Below are 18,709 nucleotides of genomic sequence, written 5' to 3'. Positions count from 1 at the left end.
AAGAATCCACCTGCCAATGCAGAGGACACAGGTTTGAGCCCTGGTCCGGGAAGATCCCACATGCCACGGAGCAACTAAGCCCATGCACCACAACTACTGAGCCCGTGCACCACAACTACTGAGCCTGCTCACCTAGAGCCCGTGCTCTACAACAAGAGAAGCCACCGCAGTGAGAAGCCCGCGCACCACAACAAAGAGTAGCCCCCGCTCACCGCAACTAGAGAAAGCCAGCAACGAACACCCAACGCTGCCAAAAAATAAATAATAAATAAATAAAATAAATTTATTTTAAAAAATGTGTTGTCACTTGAGAGCCCATGCACTGGCTGTTCTTCTTACCATAGAATGCTCTTTGAATGGCTAGGTCTTCCTTGTGATTCAGGTCTTACTTCAACTATCTCCTTCTTCTTACCTGATCACACCATATAAAATAAAATTGTCCCCTCTTACCTTTTACAGTCTCCATCCCATTTATTTTCTTTTCTTTTCCCCCATGCAGGATTTTAGTTCCCCAACCAGGGATTGAACCCATGCCCCCTGAATTGGGAGCACAGAGTCTTAACCACTGGACCGCCAGGGAAGTCCCATCCCATTTCTTTTTTTAAAATTAATTAATTCATTTATTTTTGGCTGCGTTGGATCTTCGTTGCTGCACGTGGGCTTTCTCTAGTTGCGGTGCGCAGACTTATTGCGGTGGCTTCTTGTTGCACAGCACAGGCTCTAGGCGCGCATTGTTTCTAACGTTTTGGAATTCTGATGCTTTAAAGAAGTCAACTTTCTTGCAATTAAATATTTTTTTTTTTATTTTTGGCTGCGTTGGATCTTCGTTGCTGCACGTGGGCTTTCTCTAGTTGCGGTGCGCAGACTTATTGCGGTGGCTTCTTGTTGCACAGCACAGGCTCTAGGCGCGCAGCCTTCCATAGTTGCAGCACGCAGGCTCAGTAGTTGTGACATGCGGGCTCAGTAATTGTAGCATGTGAGCAGGCGGATTCTTAACCCCTGTGCCACCAGGGAAGTCCCCCATCTATTTTCTGATAATCCTTCTGGTGCTCTGAAATTATTTTGACTCTTTGTTTACTTGGAGATTGTCTCCCCACTAGAATGTGAGCTCTGTTAGGGAGGGTTTTTTTGTTTTTGTGTGTTTGTTGGTCTGTTTTGCCATTGCTGTATCTCCAGTGCCTAAAACATTGCCTGGCGCATAGTAGGCACTCAATAAATAAACCAGAATGTTGATTTGTTAATTCACACTGAGAAATATATGTCATGTGAACTGGGCATTTTGTCTCATTTTGTGAGATGATCAACATCTCACTCTCCCCATAGAAAATGATATGGGAAATCAGTTATTATAATCAGATGAGTCTTTGGTGAATATGGAGTCAGGCAAAGATGTGATTGACACCCAGTGTTTGGTGGCCTGTGTCTCTGAGGTTTTCCTTCCTAGCCCTTAGGAATACACCAGCCAAGGAGTCTAGTAGCCACAACACTCCTGTCTAGGTGGCAGTGGAGACCTAGAGATATATTCGTATCTTTTTTAGCAGATTCCATGCAGACACCACATGTAGGTGAATATTGTTTTATCATATGCTGAATAAAGAAAAAAGGGCACAGCTTTCTGCTTTCTTTAACATTAATCTTCTTCCCAGAGCCTAATCCTTATAATAATGACCATAATTAGTGCCCAAATCACCAGCATTTACAGAGCAGCTCTTAGAGAATGTTTCTTCAACAGAGGAAGAATTGTGCCAACCTGTATTGGTTCTTACTGATTTCTCACTGGCAAATTCTTTCTTTTTTTTTTTTTTTGGCAAATTATTTCTAAGTTTATTGGAAATAAACTTTATTGTTGCCCTCTCTATTTCATAGGGAAAATTGTGAACAGATTCACTTCACCCAAAAGGTTAGTAAGGGACTTCCCTGGTGGTCCAGAGGTTAACACCCTGTGCTTCCACTGCAAGGGGCATGGGTTTGATCCTTGGTCAGGGAACTAAGATCCCAAATGCCTCGGGGCAACTAAGCCAGGGTGCCACAACTACTGAGCTCGTGGGCCTCAACTAGAGAGCCTGTGTGCCGCAAACTAGAGAGCCCACGCACTCTGGAAGCTGCACGCCACAACTACAGAGCCCATGTGTGCTGCACCACAACTAGAGAGAAGCCCGCACACCATAACGAAGGGCCAGGGTGCCGCAATGAAAGATCCCGCGTGCCTCAACAAAGATCCTACGTGCCAAAAAAATAAATAAAATAAATAAATAATAAATTTTTAAAAAAATTTTTAAAAAGAAACTAAAAGGAAGTTGTATTAGTCTTCCCAGGCTTCCGTAACAGGATACCACAGACTAAGTGGCTTAAAGAACAGAAATGTATTTTCTCACAGCTCTGGAGGTTGGAAGATTAAGATCAAGGAGTTGGCAGGGCTGGTTTCTAGTGAGACCTCTTTCCTTGGCTTGCAGGTGTCTCTTCCTCTTCTGCAACCAGTCCTAGTGGATTAGACCCCCTGCCTTTATTATGTCATTTACTCTTAATTACCTTCTTAAAGGCTCTATATCCAAATATAGTCATATTGGGTGTGGAGCCCTTCAACATATGAATTTTGCCCATGGTGAGGGGGTGACGACACATACAATTCAGTCCATAACAAGAGTTCCTCTCCTGTCATGAATTTTTTTGTGGGAATGTGCATTATTTTTTATTTGTTTAATACTTTGTGCAGCGCGGCATGTAAGATCTTAGTTCCCTGACCAGGGATTGAACCTGTGTCCCCTGCAGTGGAAGCGCAGAGTCCCAACCCCTGGACCACCAGGGAATTCCCTGGGAATGTGTGTTAATACAGCCTTCCTGAAGGGCAATTTGGGATTGTCCACCGAAATTTCAAATGTACATACATATATACCCTTTACCTCAGCAATCTCCTTTTGAGGAAACTATTCCATAGAAATAGTGTACAAAAACGCAAAGATTTAAAAAAAAAAAAAAGGGAATTCCTTGGGAGTCCAGTGGTTAGGACTCAGCGCTTCCACTGCAGGGGGTGTGGGTTCCATTCCTGGTCAGGGAACTAAGATCCCACGGCAAAAAAAAGGAAAGATACATGTACAAGAATATTCACTGTAACTTAATTTGTAATAGTGAAAAACTAGAAATCACAAATGTAATTTAAATAATGATAATGATATTAAATTATATATTCATTTAAATAATGATATATCCTTTTAATGGAACTGGTACTCACCAAGATCTCAGTATATAGTGGTTAATGAATGGACAAACATATTGTTACATGAAAAAAAAGCAAGTTATAGAACCATACATGTGGAATGGTCCCATTTTTGAACAAAGGTCAATGTGTGTCCCTATACATTTTTTTTTAAGGTTAAAAAAAACACTTTTGGGAATTCCCTGGTGGTCCAGTGGTTAGGACTCCACACACTCACTGCCGAGGGCCTGGGTTCAATCCCTGGTCAGGGAACTAAAATCCCACAAGCCACGCGGAGCGGCCAAAACAAAAACAAAATAAAACAAAACAAAACCCTTTTATTTAGAGGGGCTGAAATGATTGTATGCTAATTAGAACATCTAGGTTGTATAACAAATAACTTGAAAATTCCCTATTGATATTCTCCAAGAGTTAGATTCCATTACATGTGACTTGTTCTTTCTTTGGGCCTGGAAAAAATATACACAACTGATTTTTTTTTTTTTTTTTCGGTATGCGGGCCTCTCACTGTTGTGGCCTCTCCCGTTGCAGAGCGCAGGCTCCGGACGCGCAGGCTCAGCGGCCATGGCTCACGGGCCCAGCCGCTCCGCGGCATGTGGGATCTTCCCGGACCGGGGCACGAACCCGCGTCCCCCGCATCGGCAGGCGGGCTCTCAACCACTGCGCCACCAGGGAAGCCCTACACAACTAATTTTTGACGAATAATTTATTCCTCCCTTTCCCATGTTTAGAAATCCTTATGATCCCTTAGTTCCTTCTGGAACAAACTTTCCTCTTCTTCTCCAGCCAGCCCCAGTGGGTTCACCTTTACAGGCTCTGGGACTAGGACAGGAAGTAATGTTTGAATGTTTCTTCACTGGGACCTATACGTTTTTATATACATAGAAAAAGTGTGGCTGAATACACACCAAAGGTGACAAGGGTTAAATCTGGGTACTGGAATTTGTAGGCCAAGTATATTTCTTACTTAGTTTTGTACTCTTTGAAGTGATTTTTAAACTTTTGTAACACAAAACTTTTTTAAAAAATAAGAAAACAGGGACTTCCCTGGTGGCACAGTGGTTAAGACTCTGCACTCCCAATTCAGGGGGCCTGGGTTCCATCCCTGCTCAGGGAACTAGATCCCACATGCATGCCGCAACCAAGAGTTCACATGCCACAACTGAGAAGCCCGTGTGCCACAACTAAGAAGCCCACAAGCTGCAACTAAGGAGCCCGCCTGCTGCAACAAAGACCCGGCACAACCACATAAATAAATATTTTTTAAAAAAGAAGGGCTTCCCTGGTGGCGCAGTGGTTGAGAGTCCGCCTGCCGATGCAGGGGACGCAGGTTCGTGCCCCGGTCTGGGAGGATCCCGCATGCCGCGGAGCGGCTGGGCCGGTGAGCCGCGTCCGGAGCCCGTGCTCCGCAACGGAAGATGCCACAACAGGGAGAGGCCCGCGTACCGCAAAAAAAAAAAAAAAAAAAGAAAAAGAAAAAGAAAACAATATGAAGTAGCTTCTAAATGGCGAATGAGTAAATAATAGACACAGTGATGGACTGTAGAAATACAGAGAGGGATCAAGGTTGGCTGGGATGACCAAAAAGTCTTTCCAGGATAAGACAGGGCATCAAAGATGTTTTGAGGCTAAAGTTTTCCACAAGGCAGGAAAACAACTGTTGTATTTGGAAGACAGCAAGATGATCTGCAGTAGCAGGAAGTAAATTTGGTAATGAGGCACCAACGTGGGTTTCTGAGTACCTCGGAGAGACACCGATAATGCTGTGTTCTAAGATTAAACTCGCGGTAGTGCCGCAGTGTAGCGGGTGAGGCTTAGCTCCTGGAGTGCGGGTGCCCACGAGGGGGTGCTGTTTCAAAACACAAGCCCACTTGGACGAAGGAGAAAGGAACGCGCAGCAGGTAAAACGTCAGACAAAGAGGGAGTTCTGACAGTTGGACAAATTGGGAAAATAAAAAGATACGCAAAAGGTAATTATCCCTTTATCACCTCGCGCTCCCCAACTAGGTCCCCCCGCGCAACACAAAATTATGCATTACAGTATGCCTATAGCACGTGCCACTTAGGCTCTGCTGAATGCGACTACTACTCCCAGGCTCCCTCGCGAGGCCAGGGCCCTCTTCCCGGGTGCAAATGGGTATCGCCGCTCAGTCTTCTGGGATCCGTAGTCTTGCAGTGTCTCTCGGGAGTTGTAGTTCCCTTCCCACAATCGGCTGGGCGAGGCGGCGCCGGCGATCAGAGCTGCGCCGGGTGTTCAGGGGCCAAGATGGCGGCGCGCCGGGGACTGAGAGACGGAGTCGCGCCGCTTCCGAGTGGGGGCCCCGGCCCCGACCCTGGCGGTGGAGTGCGCAGCAGCGGTTGGGGGAGTCGGAGCCAAGCGCCGTATGGCGCTGTGGGCGCTGTGAGTGGCGGGGAGCAGGTGAGACTGGCGGGCGGCCCGCGGCTGGCAGCAAAGCGGCGTGTGCCGGGCGGTGACACGTGGACGCCACAGGAAAGGGAAGAAGCGTCCGGGAGTCGATGCCGGGTGGCTGCGGAAGACGGATTGGACCGAGCGGACCTGGGTCGTTTGCTGGGGGGATGCGGGCAGAGGCGGGTCCTTATGGCCATTCCTCCGGAACGCCGGAGGGGCAGAGCAGGGTGTCGGAAACCTGGCCCCAGTGTGTGGGGGGACTCGGACTTATAGAGTAATAGCGTAAGATCTCTTTCTAAGGATGCCGAGTGGGGGCTGCCTGTAGCCCAGCGCCGCAGTGCCTTTTCGGAGCCACGTGGGGTGGGGGGAGCGATTTTCCCGGGATAATTTGTCTGCTTCCCCTCCCCCTCTAGGCGGCCCCGGCACCCACGTGGGTTGGGCGGTGGGGGGGGAGGCCCTCGGGTCCACGTGGGGGCGGGGAGGGGATGTCCACGTGGCTCCCGCTCCAAGCTGCGGGGCATCTCGTATCGGCGCTGGAGCCGCACTGCCGAGAACTGGGTGTGTCTCAGCCGGTCCCGCCATCTCCGATCGGCGCTGGGGGCCCCAGGCTGGGAAGGAAAGAAGGTAGGGGCTGCTAGAATCAACTTTGCCCAGAGCCTTGGAGGAGTTTTTTTCTTTTTGCTTTGGTCCGCGTCGCCTCTCGACAACGGATGGTAAAGGACTTTCCAGGTGTGCGGGTAGTCTGTTCCCTGCGGGTGGCGGAGTGTGTTGGGGAGGGTAGAGGGCTGAGGTTGAAGGGCTGTGGAGTGGCGGCCTCTGTCTGACCGGCTTGGGGTGGGTTGTGAGTCATGGGCACTGGCGTTTTTGTTGCCTGCAGTCCTGCCTCGTTCGTGATTCAAGGGGCATGGGAGGTGTCAACATTTACATGGCACAGGATTAAGTAAGGAAAGGGAATCCTCTCCTTCCCTCACTTTTCCTCAAGCATCTCTTTTGAGGAGGCAGCTAAGGCCTGCTCCTGTGAATTGATACAGACAAATTTGAGATGGTCTGTGTTTAAGCTTCTCTGGAATTTTTGCTGGGGATGGCAAAAGTTGGAGGCGATCTGAGAACTACTCAACACTAGTTGAACGTTTACTAAATGGGGGGGGACATTATTTCTGTCATACTCTTTTTTTCCTGGTCTTCAGTTCTCCATAAAAGTGTTATTGTCCCACTCCTCACCTGGGCTTCTTAAAAGTTCTCACCCAGAGTGGAGGTCGGCAAGACTTAGTTTGAACTGTTATCTCTCTTAAGCAATTAAGCTGAGTCCTTGAAAGCTTTTTTTTTTTTCTTTTTTGGTTTCTAGGTGGGAGTTGGGCTGCAGGCTGCCAGGTAATATCAGTTCTAGCAGACCAATCCAGGCCCTTGGGGTGGGGGTGGGGAGTGGCTTCTGGGGCTCTAACTTGGGAGCTGCCCACCCGCTCTTCCCTTATTTTCTCAGAGGCCACATCTTGTGGGGCTGGTGCTGCCCACCCTTTGGGGGAGAGGCAGGAAGTATCCATGATCCAGCTGTAGTCCAAGTTAGGTAGTCATTTGGGGTTGGAGAGGGTCTTATGGAGAGATTGTTCACCACAAACACACATACAAAGATGAGTATGTGGAAGCTAGTCAATCAGCCAGCAACTTACTGAGATTCCATTATGCTTAGACATAGGGGGATACTGTGGTAAACCACACACGGTCCCTGTCCTCCAGTATCTTATGTTTTTATCAGATCTTATGTTTTAGACAGACAATAAATAATGATGGGGGGGACAGAGGAAAGTGCAGCATATTATCTAATCAGCAGTAGTAATCTACCTTGCAGGGTCTGGGAAGAGACATTTTAAGGTGAGATTGTGGGGAGCGGAGGGGAGGGGGAGCTTTCCTCAGAGCGAACAGTATGTGAAGGCCTTGAGGTGGGAGAGAACATGGCTTATTGGAGAAACCCGTATGGCTGGTGTATACAGAGACAGACGGAGTAGTGAGAGAAGACACGCTGGAGGAGTCTGGTGGGGAATACCAGGACCACTATAAGCCATTTAAGGACTTTAAACCTAGCGCTAAGAGCAGGAAGATGCCCTTGGAGGGGATTAGAGAGTGTCTCAAGAGGTGATCAAATTGTGTATTTTCACGTTTGTAGCTGGTTTTGAACCCTGCAGGGACAAGCCAGATATGGAAAAGCCAGTTGGGAGGTTGTTAAAGTTAAGAGATGCTGGTGGCTGGCACACTCTTAGCCTGGGCTTATCCTCTCCATGATCTTGGTACTCTGGGAGCTGTGCTGTTTGGGGTTTGAGGGGAGGGATGGGTGAGGTCAAGTAAAGAGGGGGTTCTCTGACTGGGGCTCCAGTACCTGCCTGATGGAAGTGGTGATTAGTGGTTCATAAAGCTGGACATTGTCTTGAGATTCTGGCCAGTAGCTGGGTCAGGTAGGTGGCAGGGCAAGAGATGCAGCCTCTTTGCTCACCTGGGAGTGTTTGCTGAGCGAGGTGCTATTCAGCTGCTAGTTGTAATTACAGGATTGTGAATGCTTGGGAGGAGTTAGTACCTAAAACCTGCCACCTTTTACTTAATCTCTGGGCCTGGCCTCCTAAAATGTCCCTATCTATCCTTTTCTCTCCTTGGGCATTGTTACTTTTCAGCTTGATTAGGAGGGTGGGGGGGGTGCAGTCACACCTGTAGCTTTTTTTCTCTTTTGGAAGAGGTACAGAGTTTTCCTTTGCTGCCAAAGGAGAGGTAAGACTGGCTTGTCCGTGTTTGTTCCTGTTCTCTGGCCTTTGCATCATCTATAATTTCGTATAGTGGAGAAACCCCTGCCTCTGGCCTCTGGCCTTGCCAGCCCTTCCAGCCACTTCTGGCCCTGCCCACGCCCACACTCTTGACAGGCCTGGGCGGATGGCTCCCTGCCTGACAAGGCTGAAGATGTTGTTAGTTCTCAGGGAAGAGGTGGGGTGGGGTGGGGCGGGGCTTTTCCATCCACAGTATCAAGCTTTCTCTTCTTTTGCTCTAACCTGGTTGGGGTAGAGAAGAGACTTTTCCCTTGGGACTGCCTTTGAGAGGTTGGGTGGCACACTGTAGAGCCTTCAAAATAGAAGTTCGAAATAAGTGTGACTCTCAGCTGTGTATAATGTGATACACTGTGCCAGGCATGGTGGGTTACCAGGAAGTATAAGCACAGTTTAAACCCTTCCAAGAGCCAAGAAAAATATAAGCTAATAGAATAAAAAGGGTTATTTGCCCCAAAGAAACTTGGAATATATAGATTTAGTAATGATGCAAGGAATGTCATGGGGTAGGGAAGGGGGTAGGATGTGATTGCCAGAAAAGTGAGTGGCACAGGAACACATATGAATACGGGGTGTGAGGAGAGATGCGTTGGGGAAGCCTGAGGTGTCTTCTTGAAGAAGGTGGGATTTGAGCTAAGCAGAGAAGAGAGGCCTAAGTGGGATTTGAGGGAGGTAAGGTGGTTGTAATTGGAATTGCCTGCTTGCTGACCTCCTCTTCTTTGGTGTGCCCCTCAGAATGTCTGTCTTCATCACTGCCAGCAGATAACTCTTCTGAACAATCTTGGTCTTTTTGATGTTTTTATTCCCCAGTTTATCAATCTCATGTGGTTCCAAGTGTTTCTGGATGGAGTCTAAACTTTTTTTTCCCAGAAGGTTCTTGAACGCTGCCATCTGGTTGTGGCTGTGGCTCATAGTTTGTACTTCTCTCTGCCCAGCAAGTCCAGAGTGTGTTGGGGTTCCTGCTGAGTCTGAGGCCATTGGTGGAGGGCTGGGTACCTGGTTTACAGAGTGTATAAATCAGCTGCCCCCAAGGGCGCATGCCCTGCAGCCTTCACTGTGCCTTTCTGAACTTATCCCCTTTTGCCCCAGGTGCTGCTGCATGAGGAGGGGGATGATTCTGGCTTTGTCAGTCTATCTCGGCTGGGCCCCTGTTTGAGGGACAAGGACTTAGAGATGGAGGAGCTGATACTGCAGGATGGGACACTGCTGGGGACCATGCACAGCTATATGGATGCCTCCCTCATCTCCCTCATTGAAGATTTTGGTGGCCTTGGAGAGGTGAGCTGGGGCTGGGCTTGGAGGTCTTCAGGCAGGAGCTTTGGCTCAGTGGCTCTGTTCTCCTAGCACCTTGGTTCCTAGATACTCATCCCGAGTCCTTGAAGTGTGTTTTTGTTTCTCAGTGAGAGTTGGGCTGCATCCCATGTAAGAGGATGCCCTGGCAGACTTGGATTATCGTCCAAGGCCTTTCACCCTGCCTGGGCCCCTGAGTTACATGTTCAGAGGGTTCTGATATTTGTTTTGAGTCCAGTTCCAGCTTAGCCAAGGGTTGTCTGCTGAGTATCCCGTATCTTACCTGAGGGTGTAGGGAGTATGAAACATAAGTTCAAGATTCAATTTTGACAGGTCTCTTTTGACACTAGAGAGATGGTGGATGGTAGTAAATGAGATTGGAACCCATGCCTCCTGGTACTAACATCTCTCTCTGGCAAATTGAGCTGAACTGAGCCTGGGAGAGGGATTCTCTTGGCATCCAGTCCTTCTCAGCGGCCTGGTAGGTCATAGGGATGGTGGTGGGACCTTCCTGTTGTCTTTCCTGAGCAGAGCAGGTTATCTCTGGAGGACCAGAATGAAGTGTCACTGCTCACAGCTCTAACAGAGATCTTGGACAATGCAGATTCCGAGAACCTGTCTCCATTTGACAGCATTCCTGACTCAGAGCTGCTTGTGTCACCTCGGGAGGGCTCCTCTGTAAGTGTGGGATGAGGGGAAGGGGGTGTGTGGTTGGTGCAAAGGTTAGAACCACATCCATGAGCCTACTCATAAAGTTCTGAAGCACAAACACATTTCAGGTTTTTTTTCTCCCTTTTAGCTGCACAGGCTGCTCAGCCTCTCTCGGACACCCCCAGAACGTGACCTCATCACCCCGACTGACCCATTGGGGCCCAGCACAGGCAGTAGTAGAGTGAGTGGGGTAAGCCTGACCTAGGGAGCCTCATGGACTCCCAGGGGGGAGGAATATATGGGGACAGGTCTGGAAAAATATATTCCTGGAGAAAACTCCTATGTCTTATCTTTTCTCCTGTAGGTTGAGATGTCTCTCACAGATCCTCCTTGGGACTTCTCTCCACCCTCTTTCTTGGAGACCTCCTCCCCCAAGCTTCCTAGCTGGAGACCCCCAAGGTCAAGACCCCGCTGGGGCCAGTCCCCACCTCCCCAGCAGCGTAGTGATGGGGAAGAAGAGGAGGAGGTGGCCGGCTTCAGCAGCGAGATGCTTGCTGGGGAGCTCACCAACTCTGTGAGCAGCATCGCAGACTTCCCCATGCACCTGGCCTGTCCCGAGGAGGAAGATAAAACAGCAGTAGCAGCAGAGATGGCAGTGCAGGCAGCTGGCGATGAGAGCATCTCCTCCCTGAGTGAGCTGGTACGGGCCATGCACCCATACTGCCTGCCTAACCTCACCCACCTGACGGCACTTGAGGATGAGCTTCAGGAGCAGCCAGATGATTTGACGCTGCCTGAGGATTGTGTGGTGCTGGAGATTGTGGGCCAGGCGGCCACAGCCGGCAACGACCTGGAGATCCCAGTTGTGGTGCGACAGATCCCTACTGGACCCCAGCCTGTCCTCCTGGATGACTCGCTAGAGGCCAGTCCGACCTTGCAGCTGCTCATGCCTACACTAGAGGCAGAGACAGAGGCTGCTGTGCCCAGGGAAGCCCTCTGCCCTGAGAAAGAGGGGTTGTCACTGGACTCAAAGGAAAAGCTGGAGTCAGCCTGCTTGTTGGAGCCCAGGGAGGTCATGGAGCCAATGGCACCCAAGGGGCCTCAGAACCCACCAGCCAACGCAATGCTAAGTTCCCAGAGAGCTCGAAAAGGCAGGAAGAAGAAGAGCAAGGAGCAGCCAGCTGCCTGTGCAGAAGGCTATGCGAGGAGGCTGAGGTCAGCCTCTCGTGGGCAGTCTACAGCAGTTACAGAGCTGACCTCTCAGGGAGGCAGCTTGCCCCAGGAGGACTATCAAAGAGAGGTTGCGCCTCCCCGTGGTAGAGGGAAGCCCCGGGCTTGGGCTCGGGCCTGGGCAGCTGCCTTGGAGAAGCCTGGCTCTGGGAACTTGGAGAGTAGTGCTGGACAAGCTAGTCCTGCTAAAGAAGGTCCTCTAGACCTCTACCCCAGCCTGGTTGACCCCATCCAAGCCAACCCTGTTTCAACCCATCTCTCACTGGTTGACTCTGCTCAAGCTGATCCCATGCCACTTGACTCTGTTGAAGCTGATCCCACTGCGGTTGACCCTGCTCCCACTGTGGCTGACCCTGTACCTGTTGACCCTAAACTGGTTGACCATGCTTTAGCGAACTCAGAGCTGGTTGACCCTCTCCCAGCTGACCCAGTGCTGATTGACCCAGTTCTGGCTGACTCGGCAGTAGTTGACTGTGCAGTGGTTGTTCCCATCTCAGATGACTTGCCTCCAGTTGACCCTGTCCTAGCCAAGCCAGTACAAGTTGACTCTCTTCCCAATGACCTGGCTCCAGTTGACCCTGTACTAGTTAAGTCTAGGCCAACTGATCCCAGACGTGGTGCAGTGTCATCAGCCCAGGGGAGTCCAGCCCCCCAGCTCCTTCTCCTGGAGTCGGAGTCCTCAGACCCCCCAAAGGCCATCAGTCCTGAAGTCAAGGAGGTCATGGGTCCTCTGAAGGGGGAAAGTGGTACTAGTGCCACAACCCAGGAAGTCAGGCCTCGGCCTCTTAGCCTATCTGAGTACCGGCGACGAAGGCAGCAGCGCCAAGCAGAGGCAGAAGAGAGGAACCCCCAGCCCCCAGCTGGGAAGTGGCCCAGCCTCCCAGAAACTCCCACAGGGCTGGCAGACATCCCTTGTCTTGTCCCACCAGCCCCAGCCAAGAAGACAACTCTGCAGAGAAGCCCTGAGGCTTCTTCTGAGGCTTGCTTTGCGCCTGTGGGTCCCAGCCCTGCCTCTCCTAGTCCTGAGCCACCTGCAAGCAAACCTATGGCCTCAACTCCCACTGAGCAGGTGCCATCCCAAGAGATGCTACTGCCAGCAAGACCTCCACCTCCTGCTGTGCAGTCCATGCCCCCCACAATGCCCACTGCCCTGACTTTTCCCACAGGTGGGCTGGGCATGACCCCTATGCTGCCCCTTCCCACAAATGGGCAAAGTGTCCCCAGTCTGCCCCCACCACCCTTGCAGCCTCCTAGTGTTCCGATGTCTATGGGGCCAGTGCCACCTGATCCCTTTACTCACTATGCCCCTGTGCCACCCTGGCCTTGTTATCCCCCCTTGTCCCCTTCTGGCTATCCTTGCTTGCCCCCTCCACCGACGGTACCCCTAGTGTCTGGTACTCCAGGTGCTTATGCTGTGCCCTCCACTTGCAATGTGCCTTGGGTACCTCCTCCTGCCCCAGTCCCACCTTACAGCTCCAGCTGTACCTATGGGCCCTTGGGATGGGGCCCAGGGCTGCAACACCCTCCATTCTGGCCTGCTGTTCCCCCACCTCCTTTGCCTCTAGCTTCTGTTGGAAGAGCTGTTCCCTCACCCAAGGTGGAGCCCAGTGGCATCCCACCTGGCCCTCCTGATAGTGTACTGACTGTGCCGATGGCTCCTCCCCTCAGTCTTGGGGCAGCTGGCCAGGGAGCTCCACAGATAGAGCCCACCAAGGTGGAGGTCAAGCCATTGCCTGCATCTCCCCTTCTGAAACACAAGGTGTCCTCCCCGGCGCACAGCCCTCGGATCAAGGCTCCACCGTGTCTGCCTGCTGAGAGTGTGGCTGTTGAGGAGCCTGCATCAGAGAGGCTAAAGCCTGAGCCCCAGGAAGCTAGGCCCAGGGAGAAGGCACCCTCTCCTGTTGCCAAGGCTGTTCCCACATCTGCACCAAGGCAGAGCACTACCACCAAACTGCCTGCTGTCCACCCAGCCCGTCTAAGGACACTGTCCTTTCTGCCTACCCCACGTACCCAGGGTCCTGAGGATGTGGTACAGGCTTTCATCAGTGAGATTGGTGAGTGCCACACAGTTCAGTTGGTGTGAAGAATGGCATGGGGGTTGTGTGAGGAGTGTCCTCCATAAAACAGGATAAACTACCTTGATGGGGCTGGCCTTTGTTGGATTTCTTTGGAGAGTGCTTTAGAGGTAGAAGTCTGGGTTGGTTTGATTCTTTCTGCTTTGTGTTGCTGCCTTGGTTTACTTAGTACAGTAGGCATGGGGAGCCTAGGGGAAGAAGTGAGGTGATTTGGGACTTCTGGGACCTGTGTACTCAGTTGATAGGGGCTGTGTTGTATGCTTCCACAGGAATTGAGGCATCGGACCTGTCCAGTCTGCTGGAGCAATTTGAGAAATCAGAAGGTGAGGAAACCTGGGTAGCTTTGCTCCAACCCTTTTTTGTTGATGTTTCCTTTGGGCCTAGCCCTGTAGTTGCTTAAACTGGGGGGAGGGAGAAGGGGAGTCTCAGCCACTAGAGCAGCCCCCTAATTGGAATGGGAAGATAAGATTTACCTGTGACACAATCTAAGCCAGGGAGAGTGGTGGGTACAGCATGGCAAGAACTATAAAGAGTAGAGGGATGGGGATATTCAAGTGGGTTGGGTTATTTGGGGAGGTAGCTCTCCAGGTGAGCCTTGGAAGACAGGAATTCAGAGACTGGTGAGTAAAGGCAGAGGTATAGGAAAGATCGCATGGGGTGTATTTGAAAGGCAGTGGATAGCTCAGCTTCTCAGTATAAGGCATGGATCTAGGTGCTGCAGGAGATATTACGTCCTGTTCTCAGATGAGCTTATGGTCTGACTGGGGAGAAGAATTTGCAGAAATGACTGCTGAATTGGTAACAGGTATCTGTAGTACAAGGCAAAATAGAAAATATAATTGTAGATCAAGAGTAGGTTATAAGACTAGGAAGTTAGTTAGGTGGGTTATGTAGAGCCTGGAATGCTAGGCTTAGAAGTTTGGACTCCCCAGATTCAGTGGGGAGTGTGCTTGTTTCTGAGCAGAGAAGAGACATGATTAAAAATATACCTGGGGGGCTTCCCTGGTGGCGCAGCGGTTGAGAGTCCGCCTGCCGATGCAGGGGACACAGGTTTGTGCCCCGGTCCGGGAAGATCCCACATGCTGTGGAGCGGCTAGGCCTGTGAGCCATGGCCGCTGAGCCTGCGCGTCCAGAGCCAGTGCTTCGCAACGGAAGAGGCCACAACAGTGAGAGGCCCGCGTACTGCAAAAAAAAAAGTGTATATACATACATACATATATATATACGTATATATATATATATACGTATATATATATATGTATATATATGTAGATATATACATGCTGTGGAGCGGCTAGGCCTGTGAGCCATGGCCGCTGAGCCTGCGCGTCCAGAGCCAGTGCTTCGCAACGGAAGAGGCCACAACAGTGAGAGGCCCACGTACTGCAAAAAAAAAAGTGTATATACATACATACATATATATATACGTATATACGTATATATATGTATATATATATACGTATATATATACCTGGGTACCCACTGGAGGAGAATGGATCTCTCTGGGGAGACCCAAATGGAGTATGTAGGCAAAATGGATTTTCCTCCTTTGGGTCTCAAAGCCAGCCCTTCTGCACCTCCTCAGTATGGAACATCTGGTTGGGCTTTTAACTAGTATGGTTTCTTTGCAGCCAAAAAGGAGTGCCCTCCCCCGGCTCCTGCTGACAGCCTGGCTGTAGGAAACTCAGGGTAAGTATGGGGACATGAGTGAGTTACCCTACAGCTGTTGGTCAGCAGCCGGCTGGTACTCCAGGACTGTCAACTGGATGGCTCTGTTACAGGGACATTTAGTCCGCTCTAGTCTTTTCCTGTTCCCCACCCTCGGCTCAGCCCATCACTACAGGGTACTGTCTTGAGTGGTGAAGTAGGAGGATATATATGTACCATTCTCTGGCTGATTCCAGTCTGGGGTTCCAAATGGTGATGCCTTTTATCTTCTGGCAAGTCTTTTTTTTTTTTTTTTTTTTCCACGTTCATGATACCCCATCCACTTTTGCCAAGCATATTTTCTTCTACATTGATTTTGGGTTGGTTTGAGCCGGGCACGAGAGGCTCCTGGCTTGGAGGAGGTGGGGGGGTATTCAAGGTCATCCAGGAATTGGGCAGAGCTGAGTTGAGACCCAACCTACATAAAGTTCAGTCACTAAGACCCCTTTTGTGCTGGAGGAGAATGATTGGGGCAGTTTGTGCCCCCCATTCCTCTCTGCATGCACCCCTCTCCCATTGCTTTGTGAGCAAAGCAGATGTACAGGATGTTGAGGAGGCAATGAACCAGGCTTTCCCTTTTCCCCCCGCCAGCAGCGTTGACACTCCCCAGGAGAAGAGGCCCCTAGACCGGTTACAAGCCCCAGAACTGGCCAACGTGGCAGGTGGGTTCAGGGTGGGGAACTCTGCCTTTGATTAGTTTATGCAGCAAATGTTTTTAGAGACTGCTCTGCACCAAGTGTGTGTAGGTGTTGGGGATACAGAGATCTGATCCTCATCCTTGAGGTTCTCACAGTCCAGGGGGCGGATGTCAGATGTGTAAACAAATGAGCATGTTGAGAATCAGATGTTGTGTGTTAAAGAAGCCTGTGTGGCTTATAGTGGGGTCTGAAGAGGGACAGTCAGGGCAGGGTTATATAGAAGGTAATTCTCAAAGCGCAGGCTTGAGAAAATCACTGATACCAATCAGGTAGATTTATGGGCATTCTAGGTAGATGGAATGGCTTGAGTGAGCTGGAGAAGCAAAGCCAGCCCGGTATGTTTTGGGAAATTGTGAGTGGTTCATTTTGGCTGGAGTGTAGTGGTTGATCAGGGTGCTCGGCAGAGCTCAAGGAAAAGAGAAAGCTGGAGTGGAAAGCAGGAGGTCAGGTTATGGGAACTTTGAATGCCATGTTAAGCTGGTTGGACTTTATACTGTACATTGAAGAAGCAACTGAAAAAACTTTACCAGTTTGGTTTTTGGGTGCTCCCACGTGATGCCCGAGGTAGGAGGTTATTAGGAGATGATTACATGAGTTCAGGCAAGATGCAGCCCAGAAGTCAGGCAGTTCTGAGGGCAGGGGGTGAGTCTAAGAATGAAGAGGTAGGACAGACAGGACCTGGCCACCAGCTAGGTTTGGGCAGTGAGAGGTTGAACAGTTCAGGAGGACCGTAGCTGGTTGGGTTTCTACTGCTGGTCTCCAAGATGGGGAACTCAGGGGAAGGAGCAGTTGTAACAGTGGGAGAAGTTGGGCTGTTGATCATTGTTAGTATACTCTGTGAGATGAAGTGGGGATCTCTGGAGCCTATATTCACAGTGTTTAGAAGTGTAGAATCGGATCTCATCCTGCTATCTCCATCCTCCCTCCCCTCACAGGGCTCACCCCTCCAGCTACCCCTCCCCATCAGTTATGGAAGCCCCTGGCTGCTGTCTCACTGCTGGCCAAAGCCAGATCTCCTAAGTCCACCGCCCAGGAGGGAACCCTGAAGCCTGAAGGAATTACAGAGGCCAAACATCCAGCTGCAGCCTGCCTCCAAGAAGGGGTCCATGGCCCTAGTCCAGTCCATGTGGGCTCTGGGGACCATGACTATTGTGTCCGGAGCAGGACCCCCCCAAAAAAGACGCCTGCCCTAGTCATTCCAGAGGTGGGCTCCCGATGGAATGTCAAACGCCATCAGGATATCACCATCAAACCTGTCTTGTCCCTGGGCCCAGCCACCCCGCTGCCCCCATGCACAGCTGCCTCCCAGAAGCCACTTGATCACAGGACTAGCAATGATCAGGCAGATCCCCCAGCCCCTTGCCTTGCCCCATCCACCTTGCTGTCCCCTGAGGCCTCACCCTGCCGGAATGACATGAACACTAGGACTCTCCCTGATCCCTCAGCCAAGCAGCAGTCAGTGCGCTGTTATCGAAAAGCCTGCAGGTCAGCCAGCCCCCCAAGCCGGGGCTGGCAAGGCCGCCGTGGCCGCAGCAGCCGTTCTGTCAGCTCTGGGTCCAACCGGACCAGCGAAGCATCTTCCTCCTCATCCTCATCGTCGTCTTCCTCATCCCGGTCCCGGTCCCGGTCCCTCTCCCCCCCACACAAGAGGTGGCGAAGGTGAGCTCTGATGGCCTGTTAGGTTCTCTCCACTTTGGAAGTTCTCTCCTCTGGTTTACTGTGAAAGCTTTAGCACATCGAGTTTGATACTTTCAGGCATTAAGACTTCTATTTCTGTCTTTGGCTTTTGTCTTCTCCCCCTTTACTGGATTTGAAGGAGGCAAGCTGTGAGAAGATAGCTTCTATCCCCTGTTGGAGATTGGGATATCTCTGAGGTCTCCTCCTTCCTGGAGACCTGCCTTGGGGAGACAATTTGGGTTTGATCTTGACCACATTGATTCCTTTGCATACTGTATCAGTCCTTATTTCTGCTATTTTCCTGGTAGTATGTGGGATGGTGGGCTAGTGGGTTGTTAATGGAAAACAGTCCTTCCTTTAATCATCTGTTAAGGAAACAGTCTGGGACAGTTCCTTTGAGTGTCACTGTGGCCTCAGCTATTTTCTGGCAGTACCTTTTTCTCAGTACCAAATTTTTCCACTTAATCAATGAAGATTTCTTGGTTTTTGATGGTGAAGCTTATCTTCAGAAATGTCCCCTACTACAGGTCTAGCGCATCCCCTAAATGCCGTGTTCGTAGTACTCCTATGAGACATATGAGGAGAGCAGGATCCCAGAGACCCAGGCCTGCCCCCCTCCCCATCCACAGCTAATTGTAAGACCTAGGGCCCAGCCCTTTATCTCCGAGTCTCCATTATTTTTATTCTTTCTGATTTGTTAAATATTTTTCTATTTTTAATTGCATAATTGAAAATAAATATGATCTGTGCCCAAATACTCTAGAACATCTAAAGTTCATGAGGTTCTCAGTTTGGTCATCTGTGAAGAGTTCTTCTAGATCTCCTCTGCTCTGCTTTGTTTTTGGTCCTGAGCTTCCTGACAGGGAGGCAGGGCTGGGGCCAAGGTGAGGTAAGTGGAATATACCTGTACCGCTCCCAGCATTCCTGTGTGCCCCTTTGTTCTCCAGGTCCAG

The 18,709-nt window shown here is 50.4% G+C and overlaps 1 protein-coding gene and 1 non-coding gene across 7 annotated transcripts; one reads left to right on the top strand and one right to left on the bottom strand.

Annotated features, from left to right (window-relative positions):
• Positions 1-3,956: 3,956 nt before the first annotated feature.
• On the bottom strand, positions 3,957-4,076 carry LOC112064265 (small nucleolar RNA SNORD22). The gene has a single exon (XR_002891447.1). It is a non-coding gene; the product is annotated as a small nucleolar RNA SNORD22 (small nucleolar RNA).
• Positions 4,077-5,370: 1,294 nt separating this feature from the next.
• On the top strand, positions 5,371-18,703 carry LOC102981186 (PPARG related coactivator 1). Of its 6 annotated transcripts, none has more exons than XM_028487198.2 (9): positions 5,376-5,633; positions 9,518-9,706; positions 10,250-10,396; positions 10,518-10,619; positions 10,734-13,653; positions 13,944-13,997; positions 15,306-15,363; positions 15,976-16,043; positions 17,015-18,703. In XM_028487198.2, the coding sequence occupies exons 1-9, from the start codon at positions 5,481-5,483 to the stop codon at positions 17,740-17,742; spliced, it is 4,419 nt and encodes a 1,472-aa protein (XP_028342999.1). In that variant the 5' UTR covers positions 5,376-5,480; the 3' UTR covers positions 17,743-18,703. The 6 variants fall into 6 exon arrangements, with proteins under 6 accessions (XP_028343003.1, XP_028343002.1, XP_028342999.1 ...); XM_028487199.2 differs by having other exon boundaries at positions 5,377-5,633; positions 10,518-10,610; positions 15,973-16,043; XM_028487197.2 differs by having other exon boundaries at positions 5,377-5,633; positions 15,973-16,043.
• Positions 18,704-18,709: the final 6 nt, after the last annotated feature.

Source organism: Physeter macrocephalus, unplaced genomic scaffold, assembly GCF_002837175.3.
Source record: "Physeter macrocephalus isolate SW-GA unplaced genomic scaffold, ASM283717v5 random_1540, whole genome shotgun sequence".
NCBI lineage: Eukaryota > Metazoa > Chordata > Mammalia > Artiodactyla > Physeteridae > Physeter > Physeter macrocephalus.
This window is presented reverse-complemented; position numbering and strand designations above follow the sequence as displayed.